The 16,359-nt window shown below is 41.6% G+C and overlaps 1 protein-coding gene across 3 annotated transcripts in view; it reads left to right on the forward strand.

Annotated features, from left to right (window-relative positions):
- Positions 1-11,889, forward strand: part of Map2k6 (mitogen-activated protein kinase kinase 6) — a 113,891-nt gene extending 102,002 nt beyond the window's left edge. For all 3 annotated transcript variants that reach the window (XM_055592554.1, XM_055592555.1, XM_055592556.1), the window contains exons 11-12: positions 6,869-6,914; positions 10,988-11,889. In XM_055592554.1, the coding sequence (XP_055448529.1) occupies positions 6,869-6,914; positions 10,988-11,065 (124 nt within the window). In that variant the 3' untranslated portion in view covers positions 11,066-11,889. The remainder of the gene's footprint in view (positions 1-6,868; positions 6,915-10,987) is intronic.
- The last annotated feature ends 4,470 nt before the right edge of the window (positions 11,890-16,359 follow it).

The raw sequence follows: 16,359 nt of genomic DNA on the forward strand, positions 1-16,359 counted from the left end.
CCTTGGATGAAGAAAGGGAAGTGAAGGCTTTTATTCCTCATGAATGCCAAGATGAAAAGAAATGTTGATCTGTTCCTTCCCTTTCTACAATTGGTCTTTTGTTTAGGCGAACACACAAATAATCAGTTTGGTTGTGTCATTTTCACACACACACTTTGCTCTTATTGTTTCCTTCCCTGTTTCTCTTCTGCATTCTCTTGCCCCCTGTTGGTCTGTGTGCTCCCCCACTGTAGCTCCTCCTCTGCTTTCATGTCACATGCGTTCCCTCCCCCACGAAGGTTGCTTCTCCTCTCATGATCCCTTTTCATATCACGACACCCCCAACATACCTACACAACACCCCCGCACATACACTGTATGACTGTATTAGTCACCACACTCTAGAGACCTGGATTAAAAGTGGGTCTTCACACTTTAAATGATTTAATTAGGAACAAAGGAAAGAAAATCCCGTCTGAAGGTAACTGCCCCCCCCCCCCGGGTTTTAGTTAATTCCAGATGTGGTCAAGTTGACAACCTTGAAAAGCCACCACACCTGCACACATACACATACCTCTACAAACACGACAGACCTCTACACACCCGTATAAACACATACATCTAACACACACTCACCAACACACATACATACACATGTATACACACACACACAAACTTTTTCCATCCTTCCATATGGATAACAGACCTCGTCTTAGTCTTAGCTATTGTGCCTTTTAGTTAGAAATATGCTTAGTTGTGAAACATCTGTGGTATTTGTGATGGGACATAGGGTTCTTTAGGTGTATGTCCGGGAAGAGAGTGGCGGTGGCAGCGAAAGGGCTGAGTCCTATGGTAATACTAGTTTTAGTGGTGAGGAAAACCTCCATATTAATTTCCAAAGTAGCTGTACAAGTTTACATTTCTAGCAGCAGTGAGTAAAGCTTCCTTTCCCCCCACACCCTCACCAGCATTTGTATTTTTTTAAAAATATTATTTTAGTGTTTGAAATTTTCATACCTATCTACAGTGCATCTTAATCCTTTCTGTTCACCACGTAGTGCGTTCACATTTTTTCCCTCCCTACTTTGTGTCCTTTAAAAATGATTATTCATAATCCCTTAAGTTCGGTTATTGCTGCAAGTCCTGAGAGTGACTCTTCCTCATTCAGCACATCCTCCACCAAGGATGGGGTCTCCAGGGATCCCTTCCCCATCCACACTGGAACTTTGCTTGACTGGTTCTTCTGCAGCCTTCATGCTGCTGTAAGTTGGTGTGTGTGGTAGCTGAATCATGTGTGGACATCAGCACCTCCCAACACTCCTCCCTGTTCTCTGTTTTTCGTATTCTTTCTGCCCCCTCTCTTAGGGACCAACGCCCCTAAGATGGTGTCAGCCATCTTAGCTAAGATGAGATGGGAGCTCAGAGTCCTGTTCATGTGGAATTCCGGGAGAGCTGAGGATGTGGAAAACTTTTCTAAACATCTATTGGCCATTTGTGTTTCCCCTTTTGAGAATTATATATTTAGTCCATGAGCCCATTTATTGATTGGAAGATTTATTCATTTGGGCATCTAAAACTTGTCCTTACGTAGTACAGACAGAAATTCCTTGCCTGATGTGTAGATGGCAAAGATTTTTTTCTCCTATTCTCTTTGCTGTCTTTTCACTCTGAAAATTGTTTCTTTTGCTGCGCAGAAATTTTTTAATTTCATGTAATCCCACTAGTCAGTTCTTGGGGTTATTCTTTTTTTTTTTTTTTTTTTTTGGAGTTTTTTGTCTATGTCAGTATCTTGAAGTATTTCACAGGAAAACAAAGAAATAATGATTCTTAGAAATACTTCTTTTATGTACTTATTTTAAAATGGTGACTTCTTTTCCACAGTATATATTTTTATCAGTGAGATTTTTTTTCTTTTCAATAAGTTTATTGTTTATTTTAAAAATTGTTTATCCATAAAATTTGTTTATTCATGTTGTATTCCAACTGTAGCTCCCTTCCTTGTCCCCTCCCAATCTCACCCTCCTCTCTCTCCCCCTCCCAGGCCCCTCCTCCAAGAATTTCTAAGGTGGGTGGTACTGACCTGTATTAGTTACTTTTTTATTGCTGTGTTAAAAATTCAAGGCTACTTAGGGAAGAAACTTATGGTGTCAGTGGGATAGGTCCATCATAACAGAGAGGCATGGGCAAGTGGCAGGCAGCAGGCTTGGTGGCTGGAGCAAAAGCCAAGCCTCACATCTTGGACCTCAAGCAGGGAGCTGGGAGAGGGAACAGGGAGTAAAGGGAGGTTTTACGTTCTTGAAGCCAGCCCCCAGTGCCTGAGACAACAGGAGGAGGGACATTGCTCATTCAGCCCAACACATGTCCAAATAGACTCTGTTTCTGGATGCCTAGTAATAAATTCTAATAGAAAATCCTTATAGTCTAGTGTGTAGAAGGTTTAATAAAAGAATTTATTTGAAAAAAATGGGCTTTTAACAGATGGATCATATATGTACATGTATATACATACAAATATGCACATATGTTACATAAGTGTTTGTGTGTATGTTGACGGCTTGTATGCACATGAGGAGGGCAGAGGTCAACCTCAGGTGTCATTTCTTGGGTCTGACCACCTTGTGTTTTGAGGAAGGGTCTTCATTCAACTAGGCTGGCTGGCCATGAAGCCCAAGGATCTTCTTGTCTACCTCCCCACTGCAAAGATTAGAAATGTGTGCCGCAGCTCTTGGCTTTCTGTGTGGGTTTTGGGGATCAAACTCAGGTCTTCCTGGTCATGGAGTGAGTGCTGCTCACTGGCCCAGCAGCCTCTCAGTTGTCACTCTAACCTTTTCCTGTGTGTTCACACAAGAAAGTCACTAGGAATAAGCCACCTGCTGCTAAAATAGACTTTTGTTTGCAGTGCCTCCAGCCATACTTTGGAGCCTCGGTGCCAGGCTGAGCAGCATGTTGCCCTACCCAAGAGTGTGGAGGCCTGTCCACGTGTCAATACTGTCTGACTCAGAGTAACTAAAATCAAGCAGTGGATTAAGCACAGTCTGTTTGTTCAGAACAGGACGGTAAAGGGGGCGGTAGATATTTGTTTATCTTTTGACAAACGTATGGCTTCGGAGGCCCACTGTGTTTTCATTCTGTGGACGCACCAAATAGCCCTTCTTGGAAATGATCAGGGGGAGCTCAAAGAGGCAGAAAGGCTCTGGTCAGCATAAACTTCTAAGCTAGCAATTCTCAAGACAGCACGGATCTGTTTTCTAGTGTCGGCCATGGTCAGGAGCCTGTGTTGTGGCATTTGGAAGAGGAATTAGGGAAGTTAGCTAATTGTACACTTGCAAACGACAAAGCCGCTTGAACACGCAAAAGTCAGACATTGATCCAAGAAGAAAGTGGTGTCCCTTTGAACTCCAAGGTGGTTATTTTATACTGAATTTCAAGTATCCTAATAAACATGGAAAATTTTTCTTCCACCCCAACTTTATCTTGGGTATTCTACTATTCTTGATGCCTCCTTTGAAGTGTTTTTGATTGGAAAGATGGAGAGACTAGGTTATGTTCACTATACTAACTCAATGAATAGTCTTACTTTGATATTTTCCTTTCTCTCCCTTCCCTCTCCCCCTTTCCTTCCCTTCCTCATCCCTTTTCCCTCCCTCCCTCCCTCTCTTCCCCCTTCTCTCTCTCCCTTTTATTCCTTTTTCCCCTCCTCCCTTTCATCCCCTCCTTCCTCCTTCCCTCCCTCTCACCATTATTCCTTTTTTTATTTTTTTCCCCTTTCTTTTTATATAGAGTTTTACTGTGTGCAGTAGGCTGTCCTAAAAGTCCCTCTGTAGCCCAGGCTGGCCTTAACTGTAATCCTCCTGCTTCAGCCTTCTGAGTACTGGAATTCAGGCATCATTACCATGGCTGGCTGCTGTAGAAGTCCTTTTCATTACAGCTCTGTAGGTGGCAAGTTTTCCATTCTAATCCGGGGTTATAAGTCAAGAAGTAGCCTCCTGGAAAGTTGGGCAGCAGCCTCTGAGGTTTGAAAAATACTGAAACACTTTCTCACCAATCAACTAGTGTGACTTTCCCCACTTTAAAAAAGTATAGATTAAAAGAAGAGAGAAAGTTCTGCAAACCATTCTGGAGGAAAAAAATGTCCTGTTTCAAGGTTGCTTTTAGTTAAAGCTTCGAAGCCTAGGGTTGAGGATGTAGCCAGGAGGGAGAGTGCTTGCCTAGTCTCTGCAAGCTCCTGGATTCTCTCTCTTCAATGTCACAATGAGGAGGACAACAGAAAAGAGGAACTTTTAAATCGTTTAGACCAACTGAGAAAAGGAAATTATTCTATTACACAGTAATTAGGGGCCCAAACACCAGAGCTGCCACAGAGATAATTGGTTGTTACAAGAACACATTATTTCAACATTTCAAGAGCAATATATTTTTCTTGGCTAATCATTTCCTTAGTTCTGCTATTGAGTAAAAAGTTAGTCATGGGAAGGTGGGCCATAAGAGTATTTTAGACTTGATATATTTTAAACATTTTTATTCCTTCCCTCCCTCTCCTCCCTTCCTTCCTCCCTCCTTCCCTGTCTCTTTTTCTCCCTCTCTTTCTTTTGTGTGTGCTGGTTGTATGCTGTCATGGGGCATATATGGAAGTCAGAGGGTAACTTGTGGGAGTCCTTTCTTTCCTGTTCCGTGGGTAACAAGAATCAAACTCAGAATTTCCAGTTTTGGCAGCAAGTCCTTCCCAGTTGAACCATCTTCCTAAGTTTAAGTGTTTAACCATTGGTGAAGAATGTCTAGGTTTCGATTGGCTTTGAACACTAGCTGGATATTTAGAACTTCTGTGTAATTAAAAAAAAAATTGGATCTATGAACAAGAAAGGCAACAATGTCCTCAGAGAATATTTCTTCTGTGCTTATTTCCAAGATGAACTAATACTTGGAAGTAAGACAACCTTTTGTTTCTAGGAAGACAGAAGAGAGAGGAAGGAGATAGTCATGATGAAAACATAATCAAATATTCTTTGAACCACCTGGAGATGATTCTTACAATGGAACTCCATTTTAGAGAATGGTATAGGAAATTTAATAGAAAAAGGTCCACCCAATAACACACAATAACTCTGAGGTCTGTACCAATGGCATTTTAAACTGGATTGTCTTTGTTGTGGAAATCAGTCAGGCTTGCACTTTGAAGGGTGCTTAGCAACAGCCTTGGCCTCTGTCAGATACTAGCAACAACACTGCCGACTAGTTGTGACAACCAAAGATGCCTCCAGACATTGAGAAATGTCCTGTGGGGTGGAGGTGCAGCATCACCGCCATTGGGGAACACCAACATCGACTCGAAGGATGTAGGCAGTTGCAAACCCAAGAGTGGTTTAAGAGTTCATTTATTTCACCCAGACACACATTCTCCTATCAGTCCCATGCTGACAGTTGATAATTCTTCTTTCTAATGCACTGTTATTTTTATCCCCAGTTGAGATGAACTTTCTCTCACGGGTTGTCTGGTCCCTGAGGTCACTAGGTCCTAGGTCTGCCCTCACTTCCAGGCTGAAACGTCTGTCCTCACCTCTACCTGTAGCCTGTCTCAGGTTCCCTGGCTTCTACCCACAGCGTAGCCTGGAATAAACTGGTAGGCTGCTTTTAAGTTGTTTTGGTTCAAAGGCTTCCTCTCCTTTTAATTTTTAAAGAAAATTTCATTTTGCTTAAAACTGTTGTTCGAAGTCTCCCAATGACGTCACTCTCCCACGGTTTTGGGTTTTTCACTTTGCATCATGTATGATGATTAGCTTCTGTGGGTGTGTCGGAACTCCTGTCACATGTGCAAGATCTCACTTGCTCAAAAGGACCTATCAGCACAAAGCCCAGGAAGCTAATAGGCTGTCACCTTATCAGTCTTTAGCTTTATTGACAACTTTCTTTTCATTCATGAATGATTTCATGGCCCGGTGGCCTCAGGAAGCTGTAGATTGTTTTGCACGTTACAGTTTTCAAGGCCATCCTTTTCTCCTTTCTATAACCTGGAACGCTAACGCCAAGGAAACTCTTTTCTTTTTCCATTTTAGACCCAGGGGTGGAAAGAGAATAGGGGTGGGTTGAGGACAAGGGTGCCGGGTGGGTCTCTTTCATGTTGCAGTTTTCTGAGGATTGCCTGTGGTATCAACTGTTATTAACTGTCTGGGTATTCAGAGAACTGAGTGGCCACTAGGCAGTAGTGCATGACCACAAAACTATTTCTAAGAATAATTGCTAATTTGCTGACTGAATGTGCTTTCCTTTTTTGTCCACTAAGACACAGTGAATGAGTTAGCAGGGCCTTAGCAAAATATAGGTTTGTGGGTTCTGTCTCAGGCAGGTTTGGGTAGGAACATATAAAAGCAAATTATATATGAAAGGGAACCACAAACAGGGGAGGCCGTGCAGCTGAAGGCAGTGAAGAGTATTAGCTGTCCTGCAAGGAGCATTTGCTGATTTCTTTTCCAGGAGGTGGGATGAAAAGCTACCCCGAAGGAAAGTACATACAGGTTTTGAAATGCAGTGGCGATAGGTGCGAAAATTAGAGTGAATGTTATCCGTGTCATAGTGAAGGAATCTCTCTGTGTGTCTCTCTGTCTCTCTCTCCTCTCTCTTCTCTGTCTCTTTCCACACTACATGCTACACACACACACACACACACACACACACACACACACACTTACTCATGTTAAAACAAGCCCAATGTGGTTTATGTGGTTTAAAACATAATCTGTAAGAGTTTATAATTTACACTAGAAGTCAAGAGAGGAGGCCTGTTTTCTTCGCATTAAAAAATTAGTTATGATCAGTTTTACACTGGTTCTAAAATCCTAACAGTGAAAAATGGTGTATAGATTTCTAATGTGGTTATTTTTTTTTTCCCTTTAAGCTTGAAGAAAAATTCCAAAGAACGGCCCACGTATCCAGAGCTTATGGTGAGTACGCTTGGGTGTGTGTTACCAAACTTACAGCTTCTGAAGCCGTCACGACTATGATGAGTGAACAACCGTGTAGGAAGAGTTGATCCATTGTGATATAGTTGATTTCCAGGAATTGGACACAAGGCAGAGTCAAGGCCTCCTCCTCACTGTTACTCATTCTTTAAAATATTTTATCTATTTTATGTGCATGTGTTTGTAAACACCTGTGGGTATACAGGTGTTGAAGGGCACCTGTAGAGAGGAGAGGACAACTTGCTAGAGTCAGTTCTTTTCTTCCACCATATGGCTCCTGGGGATTGATCTCAGGTTAATAATTTCACATGAAATGTGTAGGATCCCATGGGACTTGGAATCCCAAAGTCTCTTTTTATCACTAATTTCTAATACAAGAATATTTTCTCTGTAGTTCAGCTATTTACAATGCAAACCCCCCCCCCTTTAAAAAAAAAAAAAAGAAAACTAAGTAGCTTCTTATCAAAAATTTCATCAGAAAACATTTGAGGAAAAGAAAAACAAGTTTCCTATACTTTGGCATCTGGTGTTGACATGTGCCTTCCCGCTACAATCTAGCTAACACTGAGGGGGGTTTTTGGCATGTCTATTAATGTTGAAAGATTGTGTGGGCAGCCCTCCCCCCTTTAAGGCATTAGTCTTTGTGGTCCTGGAAATGGACATGCCTTTTAAGACCGTAACTATTCCCTGCTTTCCTGTGGAATTGAGGTTTTCAAATGGAAACTCTGAGTCGGAACTCCGACTTCAGCACTGGGCAACACGGGCTAGTAGGCTATTGTTTTAATTTTAGGAATTTGTGAAGAGGTAGGAAGAGAAAAAAAAAAAGACCGTTTTTTTTTCCAAATAAAGGAATATTGTTATCAAGGCTCCAACCCAAACATATACTTCTTACAGAATCCCTAATACTTTTCACCCTAATTCAGATTGCGAGCTATAGATTCCTCCAGCCTATTTGATTTGCATATTTTCTTAAGCTTCTGCTTTGTAGTGTTCATCCTCCTCCTCCTCTTCCTCCTTCTCTTTTTGGTTTTTTGAGGCAAGGTTTCTCTGTGTAGCCTTGGCTGTCTTCAACTGTCTCTGTAGACCAGGCTGGCCTGAAATTCACAGAGATCGGCCTGCCTCTGCCTCCTGAGTGCTGGGATTAAAGGTGTGCACCATTACCACCCAGCTAGCAGTTTTCTTCTACAACAGATGTTAACCAACTCTTTTTTTTTTTAAATAAAGGTCTAGATAGTATTTTTGGTTAATGAGGTATGTAATTGCTATTAAATGAACTAAGCTGAAAATAACCATATTATATATAGGAAAACAACAACAACAACAAGAAAGCACATGGCTGTGTTCCAATCAAACTTTATTTAAGAGTCAGACAACTATATTAGTAACTTTTTTATTTCTGTGGTAAAACACTATGACCAAGTCAACCTAGAGAAAGAAGGGTTTATTTGGCCGTATAGTTCCAGAAGCTTAGAGCCCTTGCTTGCGGAGCACAGGGGTGGTGGCGGGAGTGGTACTCTGAAGGCTCCCATCTTGAACTTCACGAAGGAAGCAGAGACAGCCAACTGCTAAGGGCATGAGTCTTTCAAACTTCCAAGGTGTTCCCACTGACACACTTCCTCTAGCAAGGTCACACCTCCCAAACATATCCAAAGAGCGCCACCATCTTGGGACCAATTATTCAAACATCTGAGCCTATGGGGGGCATTTCTCATTTCTCATTCAAACCACCACAGACAAGGGTTAGTTTTGAACTGTGAATTCTAGATTGATGACCCCTGCCTTCAGATATTTACCATAGGAAATAGTAACCAGGTTGTTTAGGTGATTTCCCAGTGAAGCGATTTTCAGCCATTCTTCAAATATCCAAGAAAGTTCTAGATTTGAATTGCAGTGTGAGACAAGGGTAGCTGAACCCACAGTCTTGGAGGCTGAGGTGTATATGTGGGATGTTTTGGAGGCCTATTAGTGATTGTGACTTGTCTCTCTGCTTCCTGGTAGCTTGTCCGTCAATCTCCATGCTTCTTTTTTTGACACCGTAGGAATCTTAAGTGGTACAGAGTCCTCCTTCTTCAGACTTAGCACTTTTTGGGGGGAGAAACTTGAACTGGAGCTGTACCCTGATTGTTTGTGGGACCCCATTTGCCCACCTCCACACTGCTATTCTTTCTATTTTTTACTCCATTCATTGCTTGCAGATGGAATTGAGTTCTCAACACCCTCAACCTCAATATTCCACACAAGGCTAGTGACACCTTCCATGTTGATTGGCTTGACTACTTGCTTTCTCGTCCCTTGCCCTTTGACCCTCACAGTATTTTCTTAATCTGGGATAAATCGAAAGATACCTAAAAATTTTGTTTTTAATTAAAGATTTCAGATCATAATATTTAACTCATTCATGGGCTAGAACTCCAAGTGCTGAGCTAGTGACAGCAGAATAAGAGTCAAGGTGGGCCTGGTAGGCATTGGACTCTTTCATCCAGACAATCTGAGCTCAGGCATGTCCTGTTTTGATAGTAAAAAAGCTTTTTAAGCACATTGAAAGATCCCCAAACGTCAAGAGGACGTGGGGAAGTTAGTAAGTTGATGGTTAAAATAAAACAACAGAAACAAAACCTTGGTAAGTGTGCCATGTAAGCGGTCGGTAATGGAAACGGGCATCACGGTTTGGCAGATGGAGGAACTGAGAATGAAGGGCCCTGAATCAAGCTTCACTTCGGGTATAAGGTTCAGAGCCAGCACTCAACCAATATCCTCTAATGGGCAAAAACAGAAGATCTTTCCATGGTCTGAGTCACAGTGCTCAACAGTGACCACCCACTTTCTTTTGGGTTTTTATTTCTTTGTTCCTTCCCCTTTGCATTGTTTCCTAAAACTTGCATGGGTGGGCATTCAGTTCCCCACAAAGCTGACTCATCCAGCCCTCTACTGTCAGGTTTCAAACAAGTATAATTAGAAAGCCTACTGGTAGGTTGCAAACTGAACCCCTCATCAGGGAAACAGTGAGTCATCTCATGTCTGCATGAGAAACACTCACGTGGAGCCATTTGAACTAGCCACTGAAAGTAGTGCCACCAGGCAGCCAGAGACTTGGGCGTGGTAGGTGAGGTAGAGAGGTGTGTGGTGTGGGGACCTGAAGGAGTTGTCCTTTTGAGGTTTTGCTTGGTTTCTGTTCCCACTGGAAGAGCCGAGGAACATGGGCTAATGTTTCTCTCTCTAACTGGAGACTGAAGGCTCTGTAGTCTAACACTTATAACCCATGTTGTGTTACTCAGAAAGATGGCTTGGTCATTCGACTGCCATTAAAATATGTGGGCTCTTGCGTCACACCTCACCTTTTCTCCACAAAGCGTAAGACTTGACCTTGTACTTTTTTCTGTTCAAGCTGACTTAATACAACCTATACACAAAGTTTATATTCTTCTTTTCAGTCTTTAATCTCTGAGTTGAATTTTCTTTGAACACACCAGTAGTCTGACAGTATGTGTTATTCTGTGAATAGATCAAACTCTTTAGGACTGATGTAGTGTAACGCTAGCTGTGGTTGTGGCCTTAGAAAATGGCCTTAGCTGTTTTAGTTCAAACCAGTTTTCCAGTGTCAAGGGCACGGATGCCACCTTTGCTCATTTACTGTTCAGCAACATTGGTATCTTGTTCTCTCACCCTGCTCCTAGTCCCATGAAGTGGAAGAACCTACATCTATGAAGTTTAAATTATTTTACTATTGCATATGTGTAAAATTATTTTGTAGAGATGGTCTTAGCCAATCTTTGTATTTCTGTATAGATGGTATTGTGTAGCATACTTGGCATATGTTATTTAAACTAATAGACTCTTTGTATTGAAAACTTAGAATACCAAAATGGGAGGCAACAAAGAGATATGAATTACGCCCATCGGCAGATGTGTGCTTGATTTTCACAAAAGATTTGAAAAAATCCAGTTTGCCTCCATAGAGATATTAACCCATTTATTAAACAAATAGATCAATTTGCTAATTTTGTACATTATCAATATCAAGTATTAATGTCATGTATTTTTCTTTTCTTTCCCAGCAACATCCATTTTTCACCCTACATGAATCCAAAGCAACAGACGTGGCATCTTTTGTAAAACTGATACTTGGGGACTAAAAAATCATGGACTTAACTGGTTGACCCTACTGTGGATTGGTGGGTTTACAGGGTTAAGTGAGTTCACCACAGCGCCAACAGAAAGTCATCTTGAGATCATTGAACCCTGCCTTTTTGAGAGTTTTCTCTCCCTATTTTTTTTTTCTTTTCCCTTTCCAAAGGGGGCCTTGGAATCTCTAGTATAGAATGAACTTTCTAGATGGATTAAATATGATAAAGGCTTAGGACTTGAAAAGGTGATTAGATATTTAATCAGACAAGTCCTCAAGCTTCTCAGATTTCTCGTGTTCTTCACAAAATGAACGCATTGGCCCTGGTAACAAAGGTGCTACAGTAGTGATGAAATTGTGAAGTAGATTTGTAGTGTTTCCCATTTATTATTTTAATATTTATGTTTCAGTGCTTGGTTGGAAATATTCCATTTTATGCAAGAAGGGAGATACAGAGACAAGGCTCACTTGGCAGTATTTATAGGGCTTTTATTTTTTAAGTTCAATCATGTCTGTGGTCCAGAGAAAGTTATTTAATATGCATTGTAAGAATATTATAAAAATCTCAATAGAAGGGGCTCTTCCCGGGCGGCGTGGCTTGCAGCTCTCCCAGCTGCTGCTCCTGACCTTCACCTCAATCTTGGGTAATCACTAGCATCTTCTGAGTGAATTGTCAGAGTATCTTGATCATACCGCCCCCCCACCTTCCAACTTTGGAAAACATGAAAGTCACTTGTATTATGACTCAAAGAGTTTAAAAACAACAACAACAACAATGGTTCTCTTCAAATTTGTGGAATAGTTTTAGTGGAAAATGAAAACAATGAAAAGTGATGTGCTTTTATATTTACTTATGCTTTTCTCTGTGTATGTGTTTGTATGTGTGTGTGTGTGTGTGTGTGTGTGTGTGTGTACACCTGTTAAACCAAGTCCTACCAAGTGGCTTCCAGGAACACTTATGTTAGTTAGAAGGACACCTGTCAGTCATGACAGGATACAGGAACTCACAGAGAGAAGAGAAATGGCGCTTTCAGCCCTCATGCCTCCTCAATGGATCTGCCCCAAGGCCCGCCTTTGTAGTTCATGAACTGTCCTGCTTTGCTTGTCTGTTCTCGAGGAAGAAGACTTATGAGAAGGGTTGAGATAGGAGAAGATAAAAAGCAGCAGTCTTTCGATGAAGTGAAATTTTAACGTGGACTCCTGCCTCGGAAAAGACTACCAAGTTGTCACAGGCTCAGGCCATGCCACGTATTTCTACAGCATCATGGAAGTAGCTAGCTCCACTTTCAAGTTTCTTGCCTGTCGACTAAATTCTTGTGATTAAAGATGCCATGAGTTCTTCAGTTTAAGCTTATGTGGTTCTCTAGGATTAAGACATTTTATGAGTGTTGGGGAAAAGATAGACTTTTGCTAAATAATGAGGAACAGTTGCTTTGGTGCAGGGTTAATACAAGGCAGTTACTATTAGAATACCGAGACCAAGAACAATTGCTTTGGGACAGTTTTAATACAAGGCAGTTACTATGGGAATACCAGCACTGCGTGTTGATAAAAAAATGGAAGAATGAAAAATACGTCTTTTTTCACCCCTTTCCTGACCTCTCAGAATTGTTCTTTCCATCCCCTCTAGATTTTGAAGCACAAACATTTCAGTTTTTACTGCGTTATTTGCATCCTCAGGACTCTTGCACAGGACACTGGCTTAGACTGTGTCTGACACCTCAACATCTCCTTCATTTTCTGTTTGAAGGGATACCCATTGGCAGGGCTGAGGAGGGCTATCGGTAAAGCACTTGCCTCTCAAGTGTGAGGCTCTGCATTCAGCCCCCTGGAGCCCACACCCAAAGTGCCCAAAGGCAATGTGGCACAGGCCTGTGATCTCGAGGATGGTGAGATAACAGGCTGAGGCAGGACAGTCTTGGGAAGCCTACGAATCAGTTAGCCTGGCCACCGTGCTGGAATCCCAAGCCAGTGGGAGACCATCTCCAGCAACATTTGAAATGCACCCGAGGACAGATAACTGAGGCCGTTCTCTGACCTTCACAAGTGTGCTCCACGTGGTACACTCTCTCCATCCTCCCAAATGCTCACCCCATTCCTGCTTGATTAAGCATGGCTTCATCTCCTCTAAAGACACATCCGTTTTATTAATTTCTCACCAGAAAAGTGGTATTATCCTCGTGATCGTGTCCGTTCAATTTCCCACCCACCGTTCTACATCTAAAAGTTTCCCTCTTTGACATAGAGAGAACTCACATATGCCTTCCTGCCCTGTTTACTCATCTTATAAGAATGGGAAGGAATGTGGGGAAAGCCTGGGGAGCCATCTTGGAGCCATCTTACAACGTCTAGCAAAACTCCTGAGGTAAATCATCTCTCTGCTCTGGATCTGATTGTTCTTACTCAGTTGCCTGCTTTGAAACACATCTAACAAAGAACTTGTTTTTTACTATGTGCCTCTGTGGTCTGGCCTGTGAGCCCTGAGCAGGAACCTGTAAAACACCACAGTGCAAAGAACAGCTAGTTCAAACCTGATGTACTTTGGAACCATTAAGGAGCCTGTGTGAGTGCCAAAGTCCTGGCCCTAGAAACTTGGAAATAATTGATATAGGTAGAGCCTTGGATTTAGTACATTGAAGAAGGTGGGGGGGAGGGAGGTCATGTGTTTCCAATACACAGCAGAGTTGAGGGCGCTGATCAACTCTTCCCTGAAATGGAGGAGAGTATGTATGGTAGTCAAAATGGATTGTTTCTAGTCCTTGCCCATCTTCTAAACCTAGTAAGAATTTGCACATGCCATTCCAAAGCTTCCTTATATTTACGGTGCAGTGGAGGATTGTCTCAGTAACTCCTCTTTCTTCCATTTGATGCTATACTCCAAGGCATTGAATACTTCAGCATATCAAACATTTAGGCCCAAGCTGCTTCACAGTACTCTTCTGAATGTCACTCAGATGTCAGTATTTCTCCTGGAAATTCATAATATATTGCCATGCCTATGAGTTATTTCACACAAGGCTTGTGGACACTGGGCACATGCAATGCTGAAATTTGCTCAGTCCTTGGCCAGTTGAGTTGCAAAGCTGAGTTCTTGGTCACAGTATGAGGCCCCTGTACTGTTTCATGATCTATGTTGTTGATAGTTTGGTTTTGCCTGCCTCCTTAATTATGGAATTAAAGGTTGAAACCATTCTTTGGTGTTCGTCGGTTATGCGCTGCCAGATGCCATGGTGTAGGAATGAAACAGATGGAGCTGGGGAAGCGGCTCAGTAGGTGAAATGTCTGCTGAGCCAGCATGGGGCCTTGAGTTCAGATCCCAGGTATTCATGTAAAAGCCAGATGTGGTAGCTTGCGTCTGTAACCCCGGTGTGGGGGCAGGGTGAAGAAGAAGCGGGCACCCAGGCAGATCCCTGAAACTCATTGGTCAGCCAGTCTAGCCAAATCTGTTAGCTTCAGGTTCAGAGAAGGATCTTGCTGAAAAAAAAAAAAAAAAACAAAGTTGGGGAGAGGTTGAAGCGAGGCCCCTCACACTGACCTTTAATCTCTGCATACTCACGAACATGTGCACTCGCACGCACATTTTCATGCACCCACACCAAGTATGTACAATACACAGCACATATACATATCACGAACACAGAAGATCTAGTCTCTTATATAACCACAAAGGAAGTAGAGACTGGCTAAGACGCCATGGTTTAACCCCCAAATGTTTTAACTAACCACGAGGTTTCGCTACCTCTGCTCAGAGGAATCTCTTCCAAGACTGTTAAGGAAGAACATGATTTTTGTCCTAAAAGTGCAACAGATATCTAGTTCTTAATTCCTATTAATGTTTTTTTTGAAGGTGGGGAGAGTTGTTACTTTCTCTGACCTTGAAAATAATAAGATTTGTGTATTCACACAGTTCATCAGAGTTGATGTTCTTGCTAGTGAAGTGAAGAGAATTGCTATCACACCACGCTGGGATTTTGTCAGAAATGACAGTTGGATAAATGTTATCTTCATGGACTTTTTTTTTTTTTAATTTTAACTTTTCAAAAGGAAGGACCACTTTTCAATCAGGTCATTGGGGTAAAAAAAAAAAAAAATGCCAGAATGAATCTCTGAAGAAACAGTTACCAAACAAGGTGATTGGACAAGACATTTCATTCTGGGGATGTCATGGTCCTCTTTCCTGGGACCTCTATAAATAGTCTTTGGTTTTCTTTTCTTTTCTTTTCTTCCTTCCTTTCTTCTTTCTTTTTTTTTCTTTTGTTTGAGACACGGTTTCTATGGGTAGCCCTGGCTGTCCTGAAACTCACTCTATAGATCAGGCTGGCTTTGCTCCCATAGAGATCCACCTGCTTCTGCCTCCTGAGTGCTGGAATTAAAGATGTTTGCCGTCATTGCCTGGCAGGTTTTTTTTTTTTTTATGGCCTTTATTGGTTAAATTATAACTCTCTTGGAAATATGTTAAAAACTAGACCCTTTTCTCTAGGGCAATATATGTCATGAACGAACCATCATTTTGCAAGCCTTTCTTTGTTGGGGAGGGATGGAAGTTTATGGGCCTCATGGATCAATAGACTGCTATAGAATTGAGACCATTCAACAATGCAGAACGTGGACCCTATCATTCTTGGTGAAGTTGGAAACATGTCTATAAAGGCCCAGGTAGTAAATATTTTTTAGTTTTCTGTTTCATAGGCTTTTTGCAGTTGCTGTACTATTTTCTTAGTTCTTCTGTTGAAATCTGAAAACACCATAAAACAATGCCTAAAGGAATGAACCTTGTGCCTGTGTTATAATTAAACCTTATAAAACCAACCCATGGGTTGTATTTAGCTCACAGGCCACAGTTTGCCAATTCCTGTCTTAGACCATTAAACACAAAATTCTAATTAATTATATGCATGGAGATTTCAACTTCATATTTGGCTTAGCTAATGAAGCCTATTAGGAAGCTGGATATAGAAAAATAAAATCAGAAAAAGTGGAGAAATTTTAGAACTGTGTTTTCCGTTCATTTCTCTGGTATTTATTGTTCCAGAAGCTGATGGAACAATTCTCTGTAGGTTAAATGATTCCCTTTTCATTACTCTGCAATTGACATCATGACTTAGTTTAATTTGGAAGAGGTACACTCTTAGATATTAACTGTACACTTGGCTCTTAGCTTCTTTGCATTTGCTTTTGCTCTGCAGTAGAATGCCCATGCAAGGAAAGTCACAAACTCAGACACTGACTGTTTTGTTTCTGTGTTCCCAGAACTATAGCGGACTTGTGAGACCAAATTTTTCATTACAAGTAGAAGGCAGATAG

This window comes from Psammomys obesus, unplaced genomic scaffold, assembly GCF_907164565.1.
Source record: "Psammomys obesus unplaced genomic scaffold, mPsaObe1.curated_primary_1811, whole genome shotgun sequence".
Lineage (NCBI taxonomy): Eukaryota > Metazoa > Chordata > Mammalia > Rodentia > Muridae > Psammomys > Psammomys obesus.